The 22891-nt window shown below is 42.2% G+C and overlaps 1 protein-coding gene and 2 non-coding genes across 3 annotated transcripts; 1 reads left to right on the top strand and 2 right to left on the bottom strand.

The window, feature by feature from the left end:
• Positions 1 to 726: 726 nt before the first annotated feature.
• On the bottom strand, positions 727 to 854 carry LOC123730666 (small nucleolar RNA ACA64). The gene has a single exon (XR_006762101.2). It is a non-coding gene; the product is annotated as a small nucleolar RNA ACA64 (small nucleolar RNA).
• Positions 855 to 4372: 3518 nt separating this feature from the next.
• On the bottom strand, positions 4373 to 4500 carry LOC123730667 (small nucleolar RNA ACA64). The gene has a single exon (XR_006762102.2). It is a non-coding gene; the product is annotated as a small nucleolar RNA ACA64 (small nucleolar RNA).
• A 2664-nt stretch (positions 4501 to 7164) lies between these two features.
• On the top strand, positions 7165 to 19661 carry LOC106586425 (high affinity cGMP-specific 3',5'-cyclic phosphodiesterase 9A). Its single transcript, XM_014173664.3, has 14 exons — positions 7165 to 7886; positions 9321 to 9482; positions 9621 to 9672; positions 11436 to 11538; positions 11663 to 11805; positions 11985 to 12044; positions 16167 to 16344; positions 16688 to 16810; positions 17009 to 17101; positions 17224 to 17291; positions 17402 to 17504; positions 18161 to 18265; positions 18439 to 18585; positions 18872 to 19661. The coding sequence occupies exons 1-14, from the start codon at positions 7745 to 7747 to the stop codon at positions 19079 to 19081; spliced, it is 1689 nt and encodes a 562-aa protein (XP_014029139.1). The 5' UTR covers positions 7165 to 7744; the 3' UTR covers positions 19082 to 19661.
• Positions 19662 to 22891: the final 3230 nt, after the last annotated feature.

Here is a 22891-nt window from a genome sequence, read left to right as displayed (position 1 = left end):
ACCATGCTGGTCATTTATGAACATTTGAACATCTTGGCCATGTTCTGTTATAATCTCCACCCGGCACAGCCAGAAGAGGAAAGGCCACCCCTCATAGCCTGGTTCCTCTCTAGGTTTCTTCCTAGGTTTCGGCCTTTCTAGGGAGTTTTTCCTAGCCACCGTGCTTCTACACCTGCATTGCTTGCTGTTTGGGGTTTTAGGCTGGGTTTCTGTACAGCACTTTGATATATCAGCTGATGTAAGAAGGGCTATATAAATACATTTTATTTGATTAGTTAACCCACTGTTCCCCAGGTGCCGAAGATGTGCATGTCGATTAAGGCAGCCCCCCCGCACCTTTCTGATTCAGAGGGGTTGGGTTTAATGAGGAAGACACATTTCAGTTGAATGCATTCAGTTGTACAACTGACTAGGTATTCCCCTTTCCCTTTCCATTTGCCTTTAGACTTTTTTGGGGCGGGGGTATTCTTGATGATTTCGCCATCGCTGTCATCATCGTTGATCTTCATGGACCTCATCCTGTCCAGAACTGAGGGGGTGCACACTGGAGTCACGTCTTGAGGAGAAAGACATTAACACAGAGAATCTTAGAACACAGAGAAACAACATTTTCCATTCCGGAGCTATGGGGCTCTATTAGCGTCGCCAATGATTTTCTTCCATGGATGGGAACATGTTAATTCTTACCGAGTGCAAGAATCCTTTACTTGTTAGATGTTGCGAAGTGAATGTGGGCACATGGGTTTAATCACCTTGCTATACAGAGCAGGCAATAAGCTTAACGTACCACAATACTGTCGGCACAGTCATCTTACCTCAGACAACTGGCACATCGAAGGTAATTTTCAGACAGTGCCTAAATCAAAGCTATATGCATCAAAAATGCAATCTTGCACTTTGATGTAGTCATTCACAAAAGTGTTGCCTAGTTCAGATGAATTGTCCTTACCTCATTACAAGCGGATGCATTCACAGTGTAATCTAACTTTTTCTTCTGTTGCACTTGAGAAGCCTTCAAAAAGAGAGTTTACAATTAGGCTACAAGAAAATAATGCAAATTAAAATTGTTTAAAAAGTCAGGAATATTAAAAAAAATATATATCTTTAGAACCGATGAGTCAAATGCAACACTTACAAACCCTGGGAAGTCGTAGTTGATTCCCTTCTCTGCAAGCCTTTTGCGGAGCTTGGCCTCTTTATGGAGGAGTCGTCCAGTCATCTCCTTGACCCCCTCTGGTGTGTGTCTCGTTGTAGCGAGCCACAGCAGGCTGCCTGGGCTTCTTAAACGCTCTCTGTGATCCCACAAACCGCTTCTCATGCACCTCAGTAGGAACCAGATGACCTGGAGAATGCAATAGAACTTTATTATCCCAGCTCTGGTGAAACTGAAATGGGTCTGCTGCTCTCCTCCCACAACATGCACGCACACTACAAGACATCAAGAGCTAGGGCGAATGTTAAACCTGAACATATGATTCTAGGTTTAAATGAATGAAAAGTTGGATTATTTCTTCAGATAAAGGAGCGGTCAAAATGTACATAATTGTTACCTGGAGGAAAATGGGGTAGGGTCCTGCTTTTTTCAATTTCAGTCTGGGGGAGGGTTTAGTATTTTTTTAGTCCAGGGGAGGGTCATGTAGTTTATAATCGATGAAATGTCATACCTCATCCCTGATTCCCTGCTGGGCACGCTATACCAGGTGCGCAGAGTGTGGCCTCAAAATTATCCATTGCCTAAACTATAGGCCTAGGGGAGAAGCACAGGGCAAAGTCATATTTCTAAGAAAATGTACTTCCTTATAGTTTTTGTGCTGCTGGAATGATGTATATAAAACTAGGCCACACTGCATTACACACTGCAATGGCATTCTCTATCATGAGCCCGGCCTGTACTGCTCTTGCTGATGTAAACCCTTTTGTGCTGCCTAACCATTGACTGCTGTGTACTGTGGCACTTCAGAATGCGAGTCAAAGGCTTCTTCCAATTCAAAAAAATATATATATTTTACTGAAGGGAGGGCCATCCACTTTTATTTCAGAGCGGTAAGATTTTCTCCTGGTATTCGTCATTATTAATTATAAGTACAGTCTTTAACTTACATTTGATCAGTGTCTCGCCCATCAGGTAGTTGTTCATGGTCTCAGCAACGATTTGGTGACAATCAGTCGAACTCCACCTGTCTGTGAGAGGAGAATGTTGTTATGTAAGGGTAAAACGCTGACGTTCTGTACATTACCTTTGAAATAATGGATGACGCAGCGTGATGAGGCGGAGCCCATTTTTCAAGGTATTTATGGACGCGAACCCAGTCAACTGTTCTTTATGTTCCGTTGCCATGCTCTTATCCCTTGCTTGCTAGCCAGCCAACTACCTACGGCTAACACAGTCACAACCTCTGTAGCCAGATTGACAGCAAAGCAACCGCATTTGCGTTTGTTTAAACTGTTTTCTACTGACATTCATTTGGATACATCCATAACAATGTGCTGATGATGCCCGATTTTGCCTGGCTGGCAAAGCTAGGAAAGTTCGCCTTCTCGTCAGGACACTTGAACTTTTTACTTGCATTGCATATCAAAACACAAGGCTATAAGCTAGCTAAATAGTTTGTTGTTAGCAAACCTGACAATATAACAACCAAATAAAAATATCAGTTGCTGAAAACAGGAGGATTTGACAGCATAGCACCACTTGCGACCTGACTGCAACATTGAAGGACCGGAGAAATGTATGTTCATCACTCACCACGTTAGATCATAAGAAGATGGTGCAACAATAGTCTCTTCAAAAACAAATCAGTGAGACTAGAAAAGGCCAATATCGGCCCCTCTCTATCAGTTTTGCTGATTGTCCCTCTACATAGCAAAGCTGTTGCTATGCCAGCCACCATTCACCACCTGAGACACGAGCACTGCAGAATGTCTAGCTAGGAAAATCAGCAGCAGCAAGCTAGCTCATTCTCCAACAGAAAGGTGCAGTATTGACACATTTATTAATTGACTAATCAAACTCCTGTTGAAAATATTATTTTTGTTAATTCACTAATAATAAGGCTCGTGTCGATGTGCCCAGACATGTATGCAATATGCAAGCTCGCTATGAAGATAAAAGTTTACACTAATGGGTCATATAGCTAAATAATTGTGATGTTAGCTAGCTAGATAAATTAGCTACTATGCTGGCTAGATAAGCAAGGTTCTAAGATATCAAATAATAGTGCTAATAGCCAACATAGCTAGCTAACATCAGCTGGTTATGATTTTGAACATGCACCATTTTAAGCAACGAGTCATCTGACTTGCTATTTACTGGTGTGCTGATCTGACAAGCCACAAGCGTATCCGTAAATGTACAGTTGATAGACGGATTAGATGATTGTTGTAATAGGGAAAGGTTTTAAAATGCCTAAATAAGAGGTTGCCAATAGGTTTAGCTACCTAAGAATATTCCTGCATGTTTATGGACCAAGAAAGCTATAGAGCAGTGTGCGTTCTAACTTCTCAAACTATGGACAAATGAGTCATTCAGACAGAACATGGATCGTCCTTTCACATTTTTTCCCGACTCTCGCTCTCCTTGTTAGATATTATGCACATTTATGGCTTGGTAACAAACGTCATCGCCATTGAGCTAGTTCTCATCGTAGCAGCAGCAAGTGAAATTAGCGATGAGGGAGATGTGAAAGGGAGCGGAGTTAAAGCCTCGCTCTATCCAATCGTAGCAGTTGGATCAACCCACCCATTTCTTGACAGATAGTGCCTATAAGATGTCCTTCCATACAGGCGTGACATGCTGGAGTGATGCTTATTTGCAAATGTTGTTCATCAGTAGACTCCATAGACTCCACTGATCAGCCAAAACAAGATCAATGACTCAATAAATGCACACATTCCTATTGAATATGCATTCACCTGTATTGTGAGTAGCCCTATGCCATCTTAATTTACCCAGTTTATTAAGAGATTTACCATTCAAATAAAATTATTACCATTACGTTATGTAGTTAGATTGTTTTTACCAGTCACATTTGTTTGATTTTAAAATGGATGCATTAATGCATACATGGCTGTCTGGGAAATTTGGTCAATTTTTCCAATTTAATGATATTAACTATTGTCCATCGGCCTCTTTGATCGCCAAAAATCATCACCAGCCTTAAAAAAAAAAATCCATTGGTCGTTCTGTAATCAGGACATCCAACTGTCCCGATATCTGGTTTAATGCCCATTCTAAAATTCCCTTCTAGCCAATCAGAAACGAGTATTCAACAACGCTGTGGTATAATTTAGCCTGTATCACCTCCCAATATGAACTCTAACAATGGTATCTAAATCTGATTGGTGCATGGCTGTTTCCATGAGTCAAGGGCTGTAATGTGGGGACAAGGGTTTAATCACACTGCTATACAAAGCAGGCAATAAGCTTAGCGTACCACAATACTGTCGGCACAGTTATCTCACCACAGACAACTGTTACATCTGAGGTAATTTTCAGACAGTGCCATTCTTCACATCTGTGCATCACACAACACATTCCACTCTTACATTTTCAAGATAATGGATCCCAAGTTTTTTTTTTACCGTTTTACTCCTGGTCAGTTGTAACCTGATGACTTTTCCAAACTGTTCAATGTAGGATTTGAGCTCAGGCTCAAACAACCCAGTGGGAAGATGGCCAACATAAAACACCCTCGGACTTATTTGTTGTCCCTGTAAAGAAAGAGGAAAATGTGGGTAAGACAGAACATTATATAAAATGTAGTTCGCTAGCCAGCAGATCTCACTTGCTTACAGCTGCACTAGGGCGGAACCAGCATGAGATATGGCTCAGAAAACGTACCTCAATCCAGGGATGAGAAATTCGTGGTACTCCGAATTGTCCCATTGTCATTAACATTAACTGTTACACCGAATAAATTAAAACTGCTAGTTTAAATATACTGCCCTTTTCATACAACACATTTTATAGTTTATCCAACCAGATTGTTTCCACAAGGGATGTGCTATAGCCACATTAGCCTGCTAGCTAGCCTCACTAGCTAGCTAACAGTAGCTAAGGCCTGGTAGCTAGATAACATCACCCAAAGTTCACTCTCTGGGCAGGGGTCGCACAACACTACTCACATACTTAAATTAATTTGTATGGGTTACTATCAGAAGAGTCCTGTGACACTTGTCGGGGTTGTAGAGCAAAACATATTAGTTTATAGCGCAGCGCAAACGGTTCAGACAGAAGTTGGTACATAGGCGGTACCGCAGATGCGTTAGGCTGAGATATGTGGATGCAGTGGATTGAAACGCAGCCCATGCAAAAAAACATTTAAATTGACGGATTTTGAGGGGGATTTTTTAAAATCATGTTAATTCATCAATAGACTTAAGGATGAATATTCTTAGGTTGCATCTCCGTCGCGTCATTGTTAAGAACGCTCTCAAGCCACAATTTACCGGAGAGCCATAGTGGTGCCGTAAAGTGGTGATAAACCCAGTCATTCTGGACAGAGGCTAACTACTGTTTAGTCTAAATTACACTATGCTAACATTAGCTAGCTAAAATCCAGTAGAAAGCCCTCAATCTTAGCTAGCTAGCTAATGTTATACTGCATCTAAAGTCAATCTAGCGACATCAAAATGATGACAAAAGGTTTTCCTACTAGTTATTTGCATCCCTCTTAATGTCATTGTATTTCCAAGGCACTGTAATGCACTTTTGATAATCTTCATCAGCGCTCATTGACAATGCATTGAGTAGAACGCTCAGTCGAGGATGTACAAAACGAACGTTCAAAACAATACTGTTACGAAACATGCAAACCATGAATACACATGAATGCTATCCGATCCTAGTGCAGTTGTAAGCATGCGGGTCAGATCTGCTGGCTAGTAGTTAGCGAACTAACTAAATACTAACATTTAAGTTAGATAAATGCTGTCACTGAAATGTTGGGTAACCTAACGTAGCAGGCATGAAAAGACGTATGAGCGGAGTCTCCACCACCGTTTTTAGGGGAAACTGAAGTTAGGTTGAAAATACTGTATCCCTGAAACATCTGCATTCTGGCGACCCCACGGAGCGTGAACCAAAGACAGCACAGTGTGAAGATGGGCTAAAACTGCTTCTCCTAAAAAATGCCTGATCACGCTTGTAGACGATGTCATGGCGACATTGGCTAGCAAAGCAAATGTGCAGAAACACGTCATTGTGTCTAATAGTCGCCTCAAGCCGAACTACTTCAACTCCAAGGCACTCCTTATATAAAGTTGTTTTTGAGGAAAACTAAAATGTGTCAGTGTGTCACTTTCACGAGGTTTGTGTAATAACATGTTCAACTACTTCAGACATTGTCTCGAATTTAGGTTGTGCCTTTAGATTAAGAAAATGAACAGCTAAGGAAGAATGTTATACTTCTCTCATTGACATCTCAAACCCCATACACCGGCCAGGAAGGCCAAAAAGATCATCAAGGACAATGACCACCCGAGCCACTGCCTGTTCACCCCGCTATCATCCAGAAGGCGAGGTCATAACAGGTGCATCAAACCTGGGACCGAGAGACAAATACAACCTCTACCTCAAGGCCATCAGACTGTTAAATAGCCATCACTAGCACATTAGAGGCTGCTGACCTATTGACAGACTTGAAATCACTGACCACTTTAATAATGGAACACTAGTCACTTTAATGTTAACATATTTTGCATTACTCATCTCATATGTATATACAGTATCTAAGTCTAAGCCGCTCTGACATTGCTCATCCAAATATTTATATATTTTTAATTCCATTCCTTTAGATGTGTGTATTGTTGTGAAATTGTTAGATATAACTTGTTAAATATTACTGCACTGTTGGTGCTAGAAACACAAGAATTTCGCTACACCTGCAATAGCATCTGCTAAACACGTGTATGTGACCAATAACATTTGATTTGGTCTGCTTTGCAAGCGTTCCCGGAAGTCTCGCGATGTTGCGTCTCTGGGTTTAGAAACTTTGGTTTGAATTTTGGGTGATGCTAGGCGTTAGCTACTGTTAGCTAGCTTCCTAGTTAGCTACCTACCAGGCTAATGCGGCTATAGCACACCCCTTGTGGAAACAATGTGGCTAGATAAACTAACACATCTATTGTCTAGAATAAAATGTATATGTTTTGGGTATAGCTTGAGAACGTGGTCCCACGTGCATGATGTGGATTTCAGTCCAGTGCAATTTGGGAAAACCAACCTTGTTGGGTCGCTTCTTCATCTCCTGGACTTTCGTCTTGAATTCAGGCTCCTCTTTCAGGTTCAAAGCAAACAAAGCTTTAGCCAGCTTAATAGCCGCTGGTGCCTTAGTTTCTCTCATGGCACTTATTTGACTATTTTTACATAAATAAAACGAATCGCGAGACAGAAAACACGTTTTCTTCTTCCAGACGTCCTTAACACACGTGACTAGACTCAACAAATAAATCTGAGACAGCGTCATATATCGTTTTGGAGGTATCAAGACAGCAAGCCTTATCTTGACCACAAAAATAATATTATTCACAAGAACTAATGATGAAAGTTTGGAAAATAGTGAGTACCGAAAAAGATTTTCAATATCACTTTGAATAAAATGTATATCATATGAGAAGTGTAATGTTTATGGAAATCCATGGCATCAGATTCAACTGTTGCCAAGGGAGGGTATAGCATTAGGAGGAGTGTGTGTGTCAGAGGGAGAGAGAGGAGGGGTCGTTGGAGTGGGTCTCTACTAAATTAATGTGGTCACACAGTAAATTCAGAACAGTGAGGGCAGTGGCTTTAAAAACTGATATGGCAACAAAAATCATCTACTTTACTGTGAATGGAAGACCAGAGCAGGCAGAGTTTCCAGTGGATTGCCCTGCCCAGGATGTCAAAGGTAGGCAATTAAAATAATATCACCTTATTATTTTGGTGTCTTTGAAATGTCATCAAATTTTATTTTGTTGTCTGAAGCATGATTTTGTTTTTGAACTCATTACTCTGATATGAGAAACCTCTCAAAACCTCTGAATTATTTATGATTTGTATACTTGTTTGACATTTCACAGCACTGTTAGGAGCTAGTAACACAAGCATTTCTCTGCACCCACAATAACATCTGCTATAGTGTGTACACATCCAATAAATGTTGATTTTGAATTGATTTGATTTTGAAATAAATAAACAAAGTACATAAAGGGAAAGGTTAATAGCACAGAGCACTTTCATTGCTTCTCTACCAGATCAAACAATGGATCAGAACTCAAGTAAAGCACTATGAGACCTAAAATAGTTATGTAAGTGCAATCCATCAGAAGATGCAAAGACATGCAATCGTTGTCTTCATCAAAAGAAGCAGACAGTCTCTGTATTGATAGAGAGAAATAGTTCATGCTTGATGCTTCAGCAGGGTAGAGACAGACACAGGTGCAGCTGACAACAACACTCTGCACTTGCATTTGCGTCAAAGCTAACATATGGTGTACATATGGCATCTTTAGAATTGAGTCTAGAGATGTGACGTATTGATGTGAGGGTTATTGAGGTCTCAGCATTGTTGTGGGTTGTTACTCTAATGAGATAAAGGGAAGGGGTTATTGAAAGTCCATTCAAATAAATAAATACATAGCATGTCAATAATATTATTTTCCAAACAGTACCAAGGACAGGCATAAAGGGATGAACTTTAATTCAGTGATCAAATAGCTTGAGATGCATCTCATAGATGCTAATGTAATGAGAATTCATTTTCTTTCAAAGATTCTGCCTACTGCCTGTAGATTTGACTGCCTATAAACCTCTTTGGAGTGCGCAAAAATAGCATTGATATAAAATGCAATCATAAAGTGCAATTGATTGTGGGTTTAAAATTATCTCTCGAAGAATATCTCTCGAATCCTTTACCTTCTCATTTCACCTCTTATTTTCTTCTCCCTTTTATTCCTTTGGTAGATGTTTTGCACGTCTATTTAGGCACAGACACAGTGTGATTGATAGCTTTAGATTACCTCTTTACAGAGCTGCCTCGGGCAATAATATTCCCTCACTTCTAATCTTTGTGTGTATGAATGGCATTGACAAAAGCTTGGCCAAGATGCTGAGCACATAAAAACCTAGTATTTTGTTCACCTGCTATACAGAGAGAGATCTAGGAGGTATGTGTGTTTGTGTGTGTTTGATTGGGTGTTTGATTGCAAAACTCGAAACTAGTGTTGATTGAAGTGTTGAGTATTGGCAAAAATAGCTCTTGGTTGCCTGAGCTATTTTCACAGGAGATCAACTTAAAATGTTGTCTGTGTTTGCATGCATGTGTGTGTTTGTTACTTTCAAGATCTGTTCCGCTCTGCAGCTGAGGCAGGACCCCATGACATTCTGAAGCTGTACAACCCTAAGGGCAACATCATCAACATCTCCCCGCGCCTGGAGCCCAACAGTCCTAACTCCTGTTATAAGCTAGAGGTGGTGGCTGCTGACTGCAACAGTGAGCCTTTAGGTATTCTCTGCCATGGCGCCAGAGACATTGGCTGACAGAGGGCATACTTGCATTGTTATTGTGTTGTAACTCTTGTTTGTTTCATTAGGGCCTGTGTATATTGATGTTAATATTTGAATTGTGTACCTCATGTTGCAGGTGTGGAACTTGCTGTGGCACTAGGATTTGACCTCTCCTCCATGGAGAAAAGGTAAGGCTGACATGGTATATACAGGAGTGACCATCCTCAAGGTTGGGGCCCATTCTGAAACTGTCAGACCACGTAAGGGACCAAGCTGTGTGAGTCAGGAGGGCCATATGTTATGTATCCCAGACTGACCATGTAACGGACCAAGCTGTGTGAGTCAGGAAAACCATATGTTCTGTACCCCAGACTGCAGGGCTGTGGGAGTCAGGAAAACCATATGTTCTGTACCCCAGACTGCAGGGCTGTGGGAGTCAGGAAGACCATATGTTCTGTACCCCAGACTGCAGGGCTGTGGGAGTCAGGAAGACCATATGTTCTGTACCCCAGACTGCAGGGCTGTGGGAGTCAGGAAAACCATATGTTTTGTACCCCAGACTGCAGGGCTGTGGGAGTCAGGAAAACCATATGTTCTGTACCCCAGACTGCAGGGCTGTGGGAGTCAGGAAAACCATATGTTCTGTACCCCAGACTGCAGGGCTGTGTGAGTCAGGAAGACCATATGTTCTGTACCCCAGACTGCAGGGCTGTGGGAGTCAGGAAAACCATATGTTCTGTACCCCAGACTGCAGGGCTGTGGGAGTCTGTACCCCAGACCAATGTTCCCTCTAATTGTTTTAGTCACTGAGCAAATGTCAGGTCTGCTGAGCGCAAACTTGAACGTTGTGAAAATTCTCTGCAACTTCCGACGTGCGTTTACTGTGAACACTGAGGCTGTACCCGCTTTAAGTTAGTTTTAACAGTGGTCAAGTAGGCTACTGTGGCTATTTGATCAAAATGTAGGCCTACCAGAGTGGCATACCATGAAAAACATACCGGAGTGGCTTACCATCAAAAACAATGGAGAAAATGCCTCCCATAACATTTGAACATGGAAATAGTTGTTCTATCATTCAGCCTATAGTAGCAGCCAATGTGTGGTGTTCAATGTAGGCCTACATTCTATGAGACTTTGAACAAAAACATGCAGGGCTTGACATTAACCTGTTTATCCACTTGTCCTTCAGACAAGGAGGTGACTGAACATTATGTTGTTTGATGCAAGAAACCACTTTACAAAATAAAGTGCATCATTGTTCCCATAACATTATTACAGAGAATCAGACAAATGATGGGGTACTCTGCCTATTGGCTACTTAGCCTATTAAAGCCTGTCTTAAAATACAACACTGCCCCTTTTGAGACAAAAAAAGGCTCTCTACTTGACTCGCTTTTCAAAGATGTCTAGAAATGCACACGTTTTGTGCTCTTGTAGGAAGCAATCACTCCCCCAATGCTGACTACAAATTATCTATAACTGGGCTAATAACTCACTAACTAGCAAAGGATATGAACAAATGTCCACATGTCGCTATATCAAGCTCTCGCTTTGATCTCAAAACAAGCGCATCTGCTCATGACCGCTCATGCTGTAGAAACAGTCCAGTTAAAAGTGAATGGCACAGATCCATATACTGTATGGCAATGGTCCATTTGCATATAGGCCTACTGCAACTCTGATTGGTTATGGCGCACCGGTCTATGTAGAGTACGGGACTCGGATGCGTTCTGCCTACAATAAAATCTCTTGCATAGTTAGTTTTGCATAGTAAGTCTTGCATAGTTAGTTTTGTTTTGGTATATTGCCTTGAAAGTGGCTAATATTGCTGATATTTCTTCTGCGGCAGTCCCGGGAGCTGTGTGCCCGTGCACACCCGCAGCTTAGAGGGAACATTGCCATAGACTTCAGGGCTGTGTGAGTCAGGACGGCCATATGTTTTGTACCCCAGACTGCAGGGCTTGGAGAAGAAGATCCTGATCGAGGCTGGTGAGACTCCTGCAGTCGTGTATGAGATGAAGAGACAGGTTGAGTCATTCCGGGAGAAACTTGAGGTACGTTGTGTTATTGATGCTGTACAGATAGAATTTGATAAATGATGTGTAAAGGCTCATTCATACACCAGTATCATGTTAGTTCACTGTGTCTGCCTAGCCTAGTGTATCTGTGTCTCCACAGAGTGTTGAACATCTCAGCTGGCTGGGCCTATTCAAAGAGCTATCTGAGGGAACACAGAAGCCCTCTCCTTTCTACCACAAGAGAACGCTGCGCAAGACCAGAGAGGAATGTGAACATGTACGGGAAAAGTTCCTGCAGATGAGGCAGGTTTACTTACACTCAATGATGATAGAGACCATGGGACATCAGATGAATAGGCTGTGCCACTCTTATCAAGACTCCATTGCTTGAATAGTAGTGTTGCAATTGAGATCACAATTTGGATATCATATTATAAAAATGAGATGAAAATAACAGAATAGTAATTTTATGTTCTCCATAGTTCCTTGGAGGTTTCAGAGGAAGTGAGACAGTACCTCAAGACCCCAACTTTTGACAACTGGTGAGTTCCCCATCTATTTTCCTTTTTTCCACTTTCCTTAGAAAATGTACTAATGGACTTTCTTACACAGTAGGAGTTACAGAGAGACTACCGACAGGGTCCTGTGAGTGCTGGTTGTGCGTGGGAGGTGAGAGGGTCGAGCAATGTCTCTGTTGTGTGATAAACAAACAGCATCTGCACCTGCTGCTTCAAAAGAGAGACAGGGAGAGACAGGGAGCTGGGCCTGAAGAGGATGGGGTTATTCAACCCTTTCATCTGTGGTACAGGCTCATATCAATATGAATGGCTGTCTGCTATGGGTTTACCAATCAAAAGGAGGTCTTTATAACAAGCTTCGTTAACACAGGCACTTTTGAAGGATGCATTATGCGTACGACATGCACGTCACAGCTTTCAGTCCAGTTTGGTTACAGTATGTATTACTTCAGGGCCTTTTAGAACTAACATAACGAGGTGGAGACCTCACTTCAAAAGAGGGAATATATATTGGCCACTTGGGGAAAAAACTAAAGCTACCATTAGGGTTACGAAATTCAGGGAACTGTCAATAAATTCCCTACTTTTCCAGAAATCCTGGATGGAGGGTTCCGGATTTCCTGCTTAATTCCTCTTGGTTCTGGGATCCTCCAAACAGGATTTTGGGAAAACCAGGGAATTTATTTAAAGTTCCTGGAATTTTGAAACCCTAGCTACCTGTCACGACTTCTGCCGAAGTCGGTCCCTTTCCTTGTTCGGGCGGCATTCGGCGGTCGACGTCACCGGTCTTCTAGCCATCGCCTCTCCACCTTTAATTTTCCATTTGTTTAGTCTTGTTTTCCTGCACACCTGGTTTACATCTCCTCATAATTACTATGTGTATTTAGCCCTCTGTTCCCTCCATGTCTGTGTGGGGTATTGTTTATTGTCAAGGTTGGCACGCTTCCGGCTGGGTTGCGCCGGGTTTTGTTTTGTACCCGTGCTTTGTGGCAGCCAGTACTTTACTTGGTTGTTGTTCTTTGTGCTGCCTCACTTGTTCTGTGGGCATTTGATTTTGTGACGTGGTTGCGTTCTGTTCTAATAATTGCCTCAGTAAAGTGCTTTGTCCACTCATCTCTTCTCTCCTGCGCCTGACTTCCATGCACCAGCTACACCCACCATTTGACACTACCTTACAATAACCCATATTGTTGTGACATTTACTCTAGGACCACTTTCAAAACTGTTCTCTGAATATATATGATTAAATATTCCAGGTAAGTGTTTGTTAGACCCGTACAGAGATTAGTCAAAAGGGCAGCTCATCCGGAGCTACTGCATCCAGAAATCTATTAATCCATCACTTTACCTTATTTATCAACCCTTGGCCAGGACACTAAAGGGCACATTTAAAGTGGTTATTGCTACATATGAAACATACAGTAGGTTACAGTTAGTACATTGTTTAAAATATATATATATATATATTTACATAGTTGAATGTGCTGACAACAAAATCACACAAAAATAATCAATGGAAATCCAATTTATCAACCCATGGAGGTCTGGATTTGGAGTCACACTCAAAATTAAAGTGGAAAACCACACTACAGGCTGATCCAACTTTGATGTAATGTCCTTAAAACAAGTCAAAATTAGGCTCAGTAGTGTGTGTGGCCTCCACGTGCCTGTATGACCTCCCTACAACGCCTGGGCATGCTCCTGATGAGGTGGTGGATGGTCTCCTGAGGGATCTCCTCCCAGACCTGGACTAAAGCATCCGCCAACTCCTAGACAGTCTGTGGTGCAACGTGGCGTTGGTGGATGGAGCGAGACATGATGTCCCAGATGTGCTCAATTGGATTCAGGTCTGGGGAACGGGCGGGCCAGTCCATAGCATCAATGCCTTCCTCTTGCAGGAACTGCTGACACACTCCAGCCACATGAGGTCTAGCATTGTCTTGCATTAGGAGGAACCCAGGGCCAACCGCACCAGCATATGGTCTCACAAGGGGTCTGAGGATCTCATCTCGGTACCTAATGGCAGTCAGGCTACCTCTGGCGAGCACATGGAGGGCTGTGCGGCCCCCCAAAGAAATGCCACCCCACCCCACACCATGACTGACCCACCGCCAAACCTTTCATGCTGGAGGATGTTGCAGGCAGCAGAACGTTCTCCACGGCGTCTCCAGACTCTGTCACGTCTGTCACGTGCTCAGTGTGAACCTGCTTTCATCTGTGAAGAGCACAGGGCGCCAGTGGCGAATTTGCCAATCTTGGTGTTCTCTGGCAAATGCCAAACGTCCTGCACGGTGTTGGGCTGTAAGCACAACCCCCACCTGTGGACGTCGGGCCCTCATACCACCCTCATGGAGTCTGTTTCTGACCGTTTGAGCAGACACATGCACATTTGTGGCCTGCTGGAGGTAATTTTGCAGGGCTCTGGGAGTGCTTCTCCTGCTCCTCCTTGCACAAAGGCGGAGGTAGCGGTCCTGCTGCTGGGTTGTTGTCCTCCTACGGCCTCCTCCACGTCTCCTGATGTACTGGCCTGTCTCCTGGTAGCGCCTCCATGCTCTGGACACTACGCTGACAGACACAGCAAACCTTCTTGCCACAGCTCGCATTGATGTGCCATCCTGGATGAGCTGCACTACCTGAGCCACTTGTGTGGGTTGTAGACTCCCTCTCATGCTACTACTAGAGTGAAATCACCGCCAGCATTCAAAAGTGACCAAAACATCAGCCAGGAAGCATAGGAACTGAGAAGTGGTCTGTGGTTACCACCTGCAGAACCACTCCTTTATTGGGGGTGTCTTGCTAATTGCCTATAATTTCCACCTGTTGTCTATTCCATTTGCACAACAGCATGTGAAATTTATTGTCAATCAGTGTTGCTTCCTAAGTGGACAGTTTGATTTCACAGAAGTGTGATTGACTTGGAGTTACATATATGTGTATGTATGTTTAACCTTCAATGGAAAAGCCCATTGAGACCCAGAGTCTCTTTTTCAAGGGAGACCTGGCCAAGAAGGCAGCAACAATAAATACATTACATCATTAAAACATACAACAATACAATACAACAACATGATCCAACCTAAAAAAAAGCATTTACACTCCTCTGTAACAGAGTCTCCCATCAATATTTTAAATTCATTCAGTGGCACTAACATATCTAGATAAAGCATGGATTTTAGAATATTCCATGCGTCTGGTGCGCAAGAAGAGAAGGCAGAGATTCACAGCCTAATACTGTGAATGTCCTAAGGACTAAGTAGCAACCACCTAGCAGACCGGGTATGGTAACTGCTGGTAGTGTAGGAGACCAGACTACAGAGGCAAAGAGGGAGTTTACCCAAAAGGGCTTTGTACAGTAGATGAACACATACAAATGTATCTTTCTGCACATATAAAGTGAGGTCCAACCTACCATTTGGTACAATGTGCAATGGTGGGTGAGTGACTTGGCATTTGTAATAAAACGCGAGGATGCATGATAAACAGAGTCCAGTCTCTGTAAGACGGAGGAGGTTGCATGCATATACAACAAGTCACCGTAATCAATTACAGAGAGAAAAGTGGCCTGAACAAGCTTCTTTCTATCCATAAGTGGGAGGCAAGCCTTATTACAAAAATAAAAACCCAATTTCAATTTAAGCTTTGTCACAAGATTATCCACATGAACTTTAAAGGACAATTCGTCATCCAACCAAATACCTAGGTATTGGTAGGATGACACTTTCAATGGATAAGCCAGCAGATGTGACAATGCTAACGTTCTCTGGCAGAGTTCTAGCTCTGGTAAAGGTCATGAATGTAGTTTTTTGTACATTCAAGACCAATTTGAGACCATAAAGGGAGTGACTGAAAAGTGACTGAAAAGCAGTCTGGAGCTCTTCAACAGCCTGAACCAGAGAAGGAGCACATGAATATATAACTGTATCATCTGCATATAGATCTAACTTTGCTGGTTGCATCCCATTTCCCAAATCATTAATAAAAATGGAGAACAACACAGGAGCTAAAATGGAACCCTGGGGCACACCTATATTAATCTCAAGAAAGCTAGACTTGTGATTGTCAGTATATACACAAGCGGTTTTATGACCTCCTAAAAATGAATGATTTGACCTTTGACTCTTGACTTGTCCTGCTATGTGTGTGCAGGCAGTGGGAGGATGCAGAGATCATGGTTCTACTGCAGGTCATGTACACAGACCTGGACTTCATTGCCACCTTTAACATTGAGCCTGAGGTGCTGCACCAGTTCCTGTATGAGGTGTACAAACGCTACAACAACATCCCCTTCCACAACTTCAAACACTGCTTCTGTGTCACCCAGATGGTGAGAGAGAGAGAGAGAGAGAGAGAGTGTGTGTGTGTGTGTGTGTGTGTGTGTGTGTGTGTGTGTGTGTGTGTGTGTGTGTGTGTGTGTGTGTGTGTGTGTGTGTGTGTGTGTGTGTGGAGAGAGAGAAAAAGTGGGTGGTCAGGGGAAATCATGTAGTCCCATTCCTCTGTGCAATCATATAAAACGATCCAATTATCCAATCACCCTAAACCCTGATTGGTTAGGGCATCCAGGCCCCTCAACCGATTTAAGAAATAGACTCAATTGTTATCGCAATTATCCATCATTGAGTTGTATTCTCTCTGGACTGCTGCTCTTGCGATTCTTTATTCTCTGGTAGATGTATGGGCTGATCTGGCTGACGGACCTGAAAAGTAAGATTGACAGCATTGACCTGCTCACCATGCTGACCTCCGCAGCCTGTCACGACCTTGATCACACGGGATACAACAATGCTTACCAGGTGACCTATCTATCTGACCACCACAGATGTGTGTGTGTGTGTGTGTGTGTGTGTGTGTGTGTGTGTGTGTGTGTGTGTGTGTGTGTGTGTGTGTGTGTGTGTGTGTGTGTGTGTGTGTGTGTGTGTGTGTGTGTGTGTGTGTGTGTGTGTGTGTGTGTGCGCATGAATTGATAGCTCACTATCAGCTCTATCTTTCAGATAAATGCTCGTACAGAACTGGCCCTGCGCTACAATGACATTTCCCCCCTTGAGAATCACCACTGTGCTGTGGCTTTTGAGATCCTGGAGAAGGTATGATTATGGGTGACTGGAGAAGTTATGGGTGGTATTGGCATGGGTGACTGAAGTTGGGCTATGGTGTGTGTGGGTCAACTTTGCAGATGTCAACAGTAAAGTGTTTGTCTTTCTTACAGAATGAAAACAACATTTTCAGAAATCTGACAACTGAACAGTATAAACGGATAAGAGAGGGCATAATCAAGTGAGAATGTATTTCTTCGCATCCTCTTCACCAACACAAATATATGTTTACTTTGATCTAACCGTAATGTGTGGCGAGTGCATCAACTCAAGGCATTTAATTATTCTTAGATGTATCCTGGCCACTGATATGACGAGACATAACGAGATCCTGAACAAGTTCAAGTCCATCCTGCCTGTCTTTGACTTCAGCAACAAGGACCACAGAGACGTGGTAAGAAAGGGTATGAATAAACAGTATGTTTCAGAAATAGTCCTCTGTTTAGCCCAGTGTTTATGAGGTGTCATGTAAATGTCACAAAGACTGGATGTCAGGTAAATGTCATCCTGGTACTCCCTGTTCCTTTTTAGTCAGATGTTGCCATGGTACCATAGGAGTCTACAGCCATGTTGCCTAGCAACATCAGATGGGAGAATCTTGGTATCTACTCGTGCTGATAGGGTACCAGCCTGGGGCTCTTCCTGACTGGATTAAAGTGATGCGTACACTACCGTTCACTGTTGACGATTCTTTAATCAGCACAACAGTTTTCAGCTGTGCTAACATAATTGCAAAAGGGTTTTCTAATGATCAATCAGCCTTTTGAAATGATTGACTTGGATTAGCTAGCACAATGTGCCATTGGAACACAGGAGTGATGGTTGCTGATAATGGGCCTCTGTACACCTATGTAGATATTCCATTAAAAATCTGCCATTTCCAGCTACAATAGTCATTTATAACATTAACAATGTCTACACTATATTTCTGATCAATTTGATGTCATTTGAATGGAAATGTTTTTTGCTTTTCTTTCAAAAACAAGGACATTTCTAAGTTACCCCAAACTTCTGAACAATAGTGTATACATCCCCCCTGTCTCCCTCCAGCTGATGATGATCATGATCAAAGTGAGTGACATCTCCAACGAAGCACGGCCTATGGATGTGGCTGAGCCCTGGTTAGACTGCCTCCTGCAGGAGTTCTACAACCAGGTAACTAAGCACCACAACATATTGGTTATGTTCCAATATAACTGTTAGCATACAACTTGGAATGTGTGGCTAAAACACTGCTTCATTCTAAATGGTATGCTACGGTATATCATAGAGATAGACTACTAAAATGAAATATTAATTAAGTCCTGCTCTCAACTGGCCTCCCTCAGAGTGACATGGAGAAGCTGGAGGGTCTTCCTGTCACCCCGTTCATGGACAGGGACAAGGTGACCAAGCCGTCCTCTCAGACAGGCTTCATTGGCTTCGTCCTCTTACCCCTCTTCATTGAGCTGGCTAACCTTTTCCCCTGCCTGGAGGTAAGAGCTTCCGGTCTACAACCACTACACTAATGTAGCTTCACTGTAATGCAACTTCTTCCCCAACTGCTCTGCATTAAGTGGAATCAAAAGGGACTGGTACTCATTCATATTTTAGAGTGAATATTTTAGAGTGAAAAAGAGTGCCATTACTCAAGCAGTAGAAAATGTAAGGTGCAGCCGTGTTGGTATTCTGTACTGGTTCACTGGCCCAACTATAGCACTGCCTAGCTGCCATATTTGTATAAACATATCCAGATCCCTTTTCCTCTCTGTGCCCCTGTAGCAGCACATCATAGACCCGGTGCGTAAGGCCCTGGACTACTACACAGAGATGGAGAAAGCCCTAGAGAGAGAGAAACTGATCCGAGCACAGAGCGACAAGGCAGCTGCAGCCAAGAACAAGGATACTACACCTCAGAACTTACAGAACCCTCAGAAAACAGCAGATAGTCTGTCAGAGGCTGGGAATGCCTTGAAACCACCCACTCTGTGATGGCCTGCTGATAGGGTAGTCTACAGAATAACCAGGAGTAACCAACCACACAATGGATAGGACATTGCTGTAACATTACTGACTGTGTCACAAATAGGGCTTTGTGTTGTGTGAATTGAAGCACTTATATGGTTCCTTTGGTCTTTGTAGAGACAAGGTATTCACTATGTCGTGTTACAGGAGTTGTCTGCTGTGTTTTGCTACATAAATGTTTTTCACTGCATATATTCAGTTTTTCAAAATATTTGCATAGGAATAGTGGTTAATTACACAATATGACATACAAGACATACGAAGAATCAGTGTGCAGTTTTGTTTTTTTATTAGTGATATGCTTAAACGAAAGACCAGAAGTGCTATTGTCTAACTGAAAAATAGGGATAAAGCTTAGTGGATTTGTCTTCACTGAAAATCTTGACTATGGTTGCCATCTAGTGGATATGGATGTTTTTCATATTGATAATGTATTAAAAGGTCAGAAATAACAGATATGATATGAAATATGTTTTTGCATGTATTGTACTTTTAGATTTTTAAGTGTTCTACTTAGAGATAAATAAATGAACACAACAAACAAACATTTCCTCTCGTTATATTCATATTTCATATTATTCCGCAATGTATGTACATTGTACAATGTATACATTTTCATTATCTTGATCATTTGTAAAAGGTTTCCACTAGATGGCACTCGGCCACAAAGTCAAAATTGGCTACTTAAAAATGTGCTTTTTGTCTAAATTTAAGGTTAGGCATAAGGTTAGCAGTGTGGTTAATGTTACGGTTAAGGTTAGGTTTAAAATCACATTTTAAGAAGATAAATTGTAGAAATAGGCGAGGTTTATGACTTTGTGGCTGTGGTAACTAGTGACGACCTTTGGAACTGCAGTGAAAAACATTGAGCAAAGTGCCGCGTTCAAATGCTAGTCGGAACTAGGAAACGCGGAAATGTTCAAATTTCCTAGTTCCGACTAGCTCGGAACGCGGCACGGGTGAAAGGAACGGGTGAACAATCGATGATGTAAGGAAATTATGACATCACCTAAATGCACACATTTACGAAGGACCCATATGTTGGGTCATGGCAGAGACCAAGCAAAGAGTTTTTGAATGGCGGTCAATGAGTGTCGAATTTGCTCAACACAAAAATGAATGGCAACACAACTTTTTACCTCATAAATGTTTTATATGGAATAATGGGTCGATATTACATAGAAACAATATGTTATTTTACCGTAACTGGTTCTCGAAAATCCTTGTCCTTGTCAGCCAATTAGTTAGTATTAGTGGGAATCTATTTACGCAGAGAGAATTTATAGAAAGATACAACTGTGAGGTTTCAAGCAAGGAATATGACACTGTTATAAAAGCTATATCTAGTGGGATAAAATCTTTACTTCAGAATAATGCATATTTTGGAACCTCACCTATTGTAAGCGATATCCAGGTAAATGGCATAGGTTTACTAGATAACAAATTCAACAATCGTTTATTAAGGGATATTTTCTACAGGAAGTCTATTCCCTCTGCAATATGTTTTTGGGCTTCATTTGTGGTGACCAATAAAGTAAAGGACATCTCCTTTAAGATTATCCATAGATGATATCCGTGTAATGGCTTGATTTCAAAATATATACCTGATTTACCAGTGAATGCCGTTTTTGTGAACTAGAAAATGAATCTATTGAACACTTATTCTGTAATTGTTTACATAGTGAGGTGTTCTGGACTCATGTTAAACTTTACCTTGGCAAGAAAATGCATACAACCATTGAAATATCTAAATTTGACATATTATTTTACTACTCTGATTCCACAATTGAACGTCAGTACTTCATAAATCTCTTTATTTTATTGGGAAAATTTTTCATACACAAATCAAAATGTAAGAAGAAAAATACCCTTTTCTTAATATTTTTTATCTGATTTGGAAAACTATTTAGAATCTTTAAAACGTTTACAAAACAAAATGTCAAACAAATGTATTTGCTACATGTCTGTATTTGTTTATATATAATGTGGATTTGTATTATAGTTTTTTGGTTCTCTTCCTTATTTCTTTGTGTAATCCCCCTGGCTGTTCTGTTTCTTGTGTTTTGCATGTTACTGTTTAATAATAAAAAATGAATGGCTTATTTGCTACGTGATGTTTATTTGATCGAATAGAAGTTTTGTAATGAGGTATTGGTATAAGTAGGACACGTGGCATCCCGGCAATTTTGAGAAAAAACACTTTATATCGGAATTCGTGATGGCTATGCATATGTAACCGATGTAACCAATGTGAAATGGCTAGCTAGTTAGTGGGCTGCGCGCTAACAGCGTTTCAATCGGTGACGTCACTCGTTCTGAGACCTTGAAGTTGTTGTTCCCCTTGCTCTGCAAGGGCTGTGGCTTTTGTGGAGCGATGGGTAACGATGCTTCGTGGGAGACAGTTGTTGATGTGTGCAGTGTCCCTGGTTCGAGCCCAGGTAGGGGCAGGAGAGGGATGGAAGCTGTACTGTTACACATATTCAAAGCAAACTTTATTTGTCACATGCGCCGAATAAAACAAGTGTAGACATTACCGTGAAATGCTTACTTACAAGCCCTTAACCAACAATGCAGTTCAAGAAGAAGAAACTATTTACCAAGTGGACTAAAATAAAAAGTAATAATAAAATGTAACACAATAAGAATAACGAGGCTATAGGGGACACCGGTACCGAGTCAGTGTGCAGGGGTACAGCCTAGTTGAGGTAATGGGGGTGAAGTGACTATGCATAGGTAACAAACCAACAGTAAGTAGCAGGGCCGGTGGCGATTTTATGAATTGTTCAGCAGTCTTATGGCTTGGGAGTAGAAGCTGTTGAGGAGCCTTTTGGTCCTAGACTTGGCGCTCTGGTACCACTTGCCGTGCGGTAGCAAAGAAAACAGTCTATAACTTGGGTGACTGGAGTCTCTGACAATTTTATGGGCTTTCCTCTGACACCGCCTATTATATAGGTCCTGGATGGCAGGAAGCTTGGCCCCAGTGATGTAATATGTCGTACGCACTACCCTCTGTAGCGCCTTACGGTCAGATGCCGAGCAGTTGCCATACCAGGCGGTGATGCAACCGGACAGGATGCTCTCGATGGTGCAGCTGTAGAACCTTTTGAGGATCTGGGGACCCATGCCAAATCTTTTCAGTCTCCTGAGGGGGAAAAGGTTTTGTTGTGCCCTCTTCACGACTGTCTTGGTATGTTTGGACCGTGATAGTTTGTTGGTGATGTGGACACCAAGGAACTTGAAACTCTCGACCCGCTCCACTACAACCCCGTCGATGTTAATGGGGACCTGTTCGGCTCGCCTTTTCCTGTAGTCCACGATCAGCTCCTTTGTCTTGCTTACATTCAGTGCTAGTGAATGACGCTCAACCTGTCTTCATCATAAGGGAGGTTTCTGAGTCAAAGGTGAACAAGGTGATTAGCTCACTAAAGAACTCTAAATCCAAAGATGTGTTTGGGCTGGACTCTACCTTTCTTAAAAACTACAAAGAGTCACTCATTGGCCCCATTACTAAGGTCACCAACACATCTATTGGTCTGGGGGTGTTTCCAAGGGTATGGAAGTCAGCCATAATAACGGCCATCTTTAAATCGGGCGACCCTGCTGACGTGAGTAACTACAGGCCCATTAGTATACTACCTGTAGTGTCGAAGGTTGTTGAAAAGTGTGTAGCAGAACAACGGATTTCCCACCTCAACAACAGCCCCTTCACATTACACTCCATGCAGTTTGGCTTCAGAGCGAAACACTCCACAGAAACGGCCAACTGCTTTCTTCTGG

The sequence above is a fragment of the Salmo salar genome, chromosome 25 (assembly GCF_965601325.2).
Source record: "Salmo salar chromosome 25, fSalSal1, whole genome shotgun sequence".
Taxonomy (NCBI): Eukaryota; Metazoa; Chordata; class Actinopteri; order Salmoniformes; family Salmonidae; genus Salmo; species Salmo salar.
Note: the sequence above shows the minus strand (reverse complement) of the source record. Positions and strands in the feature narration are given on the sequence as shown.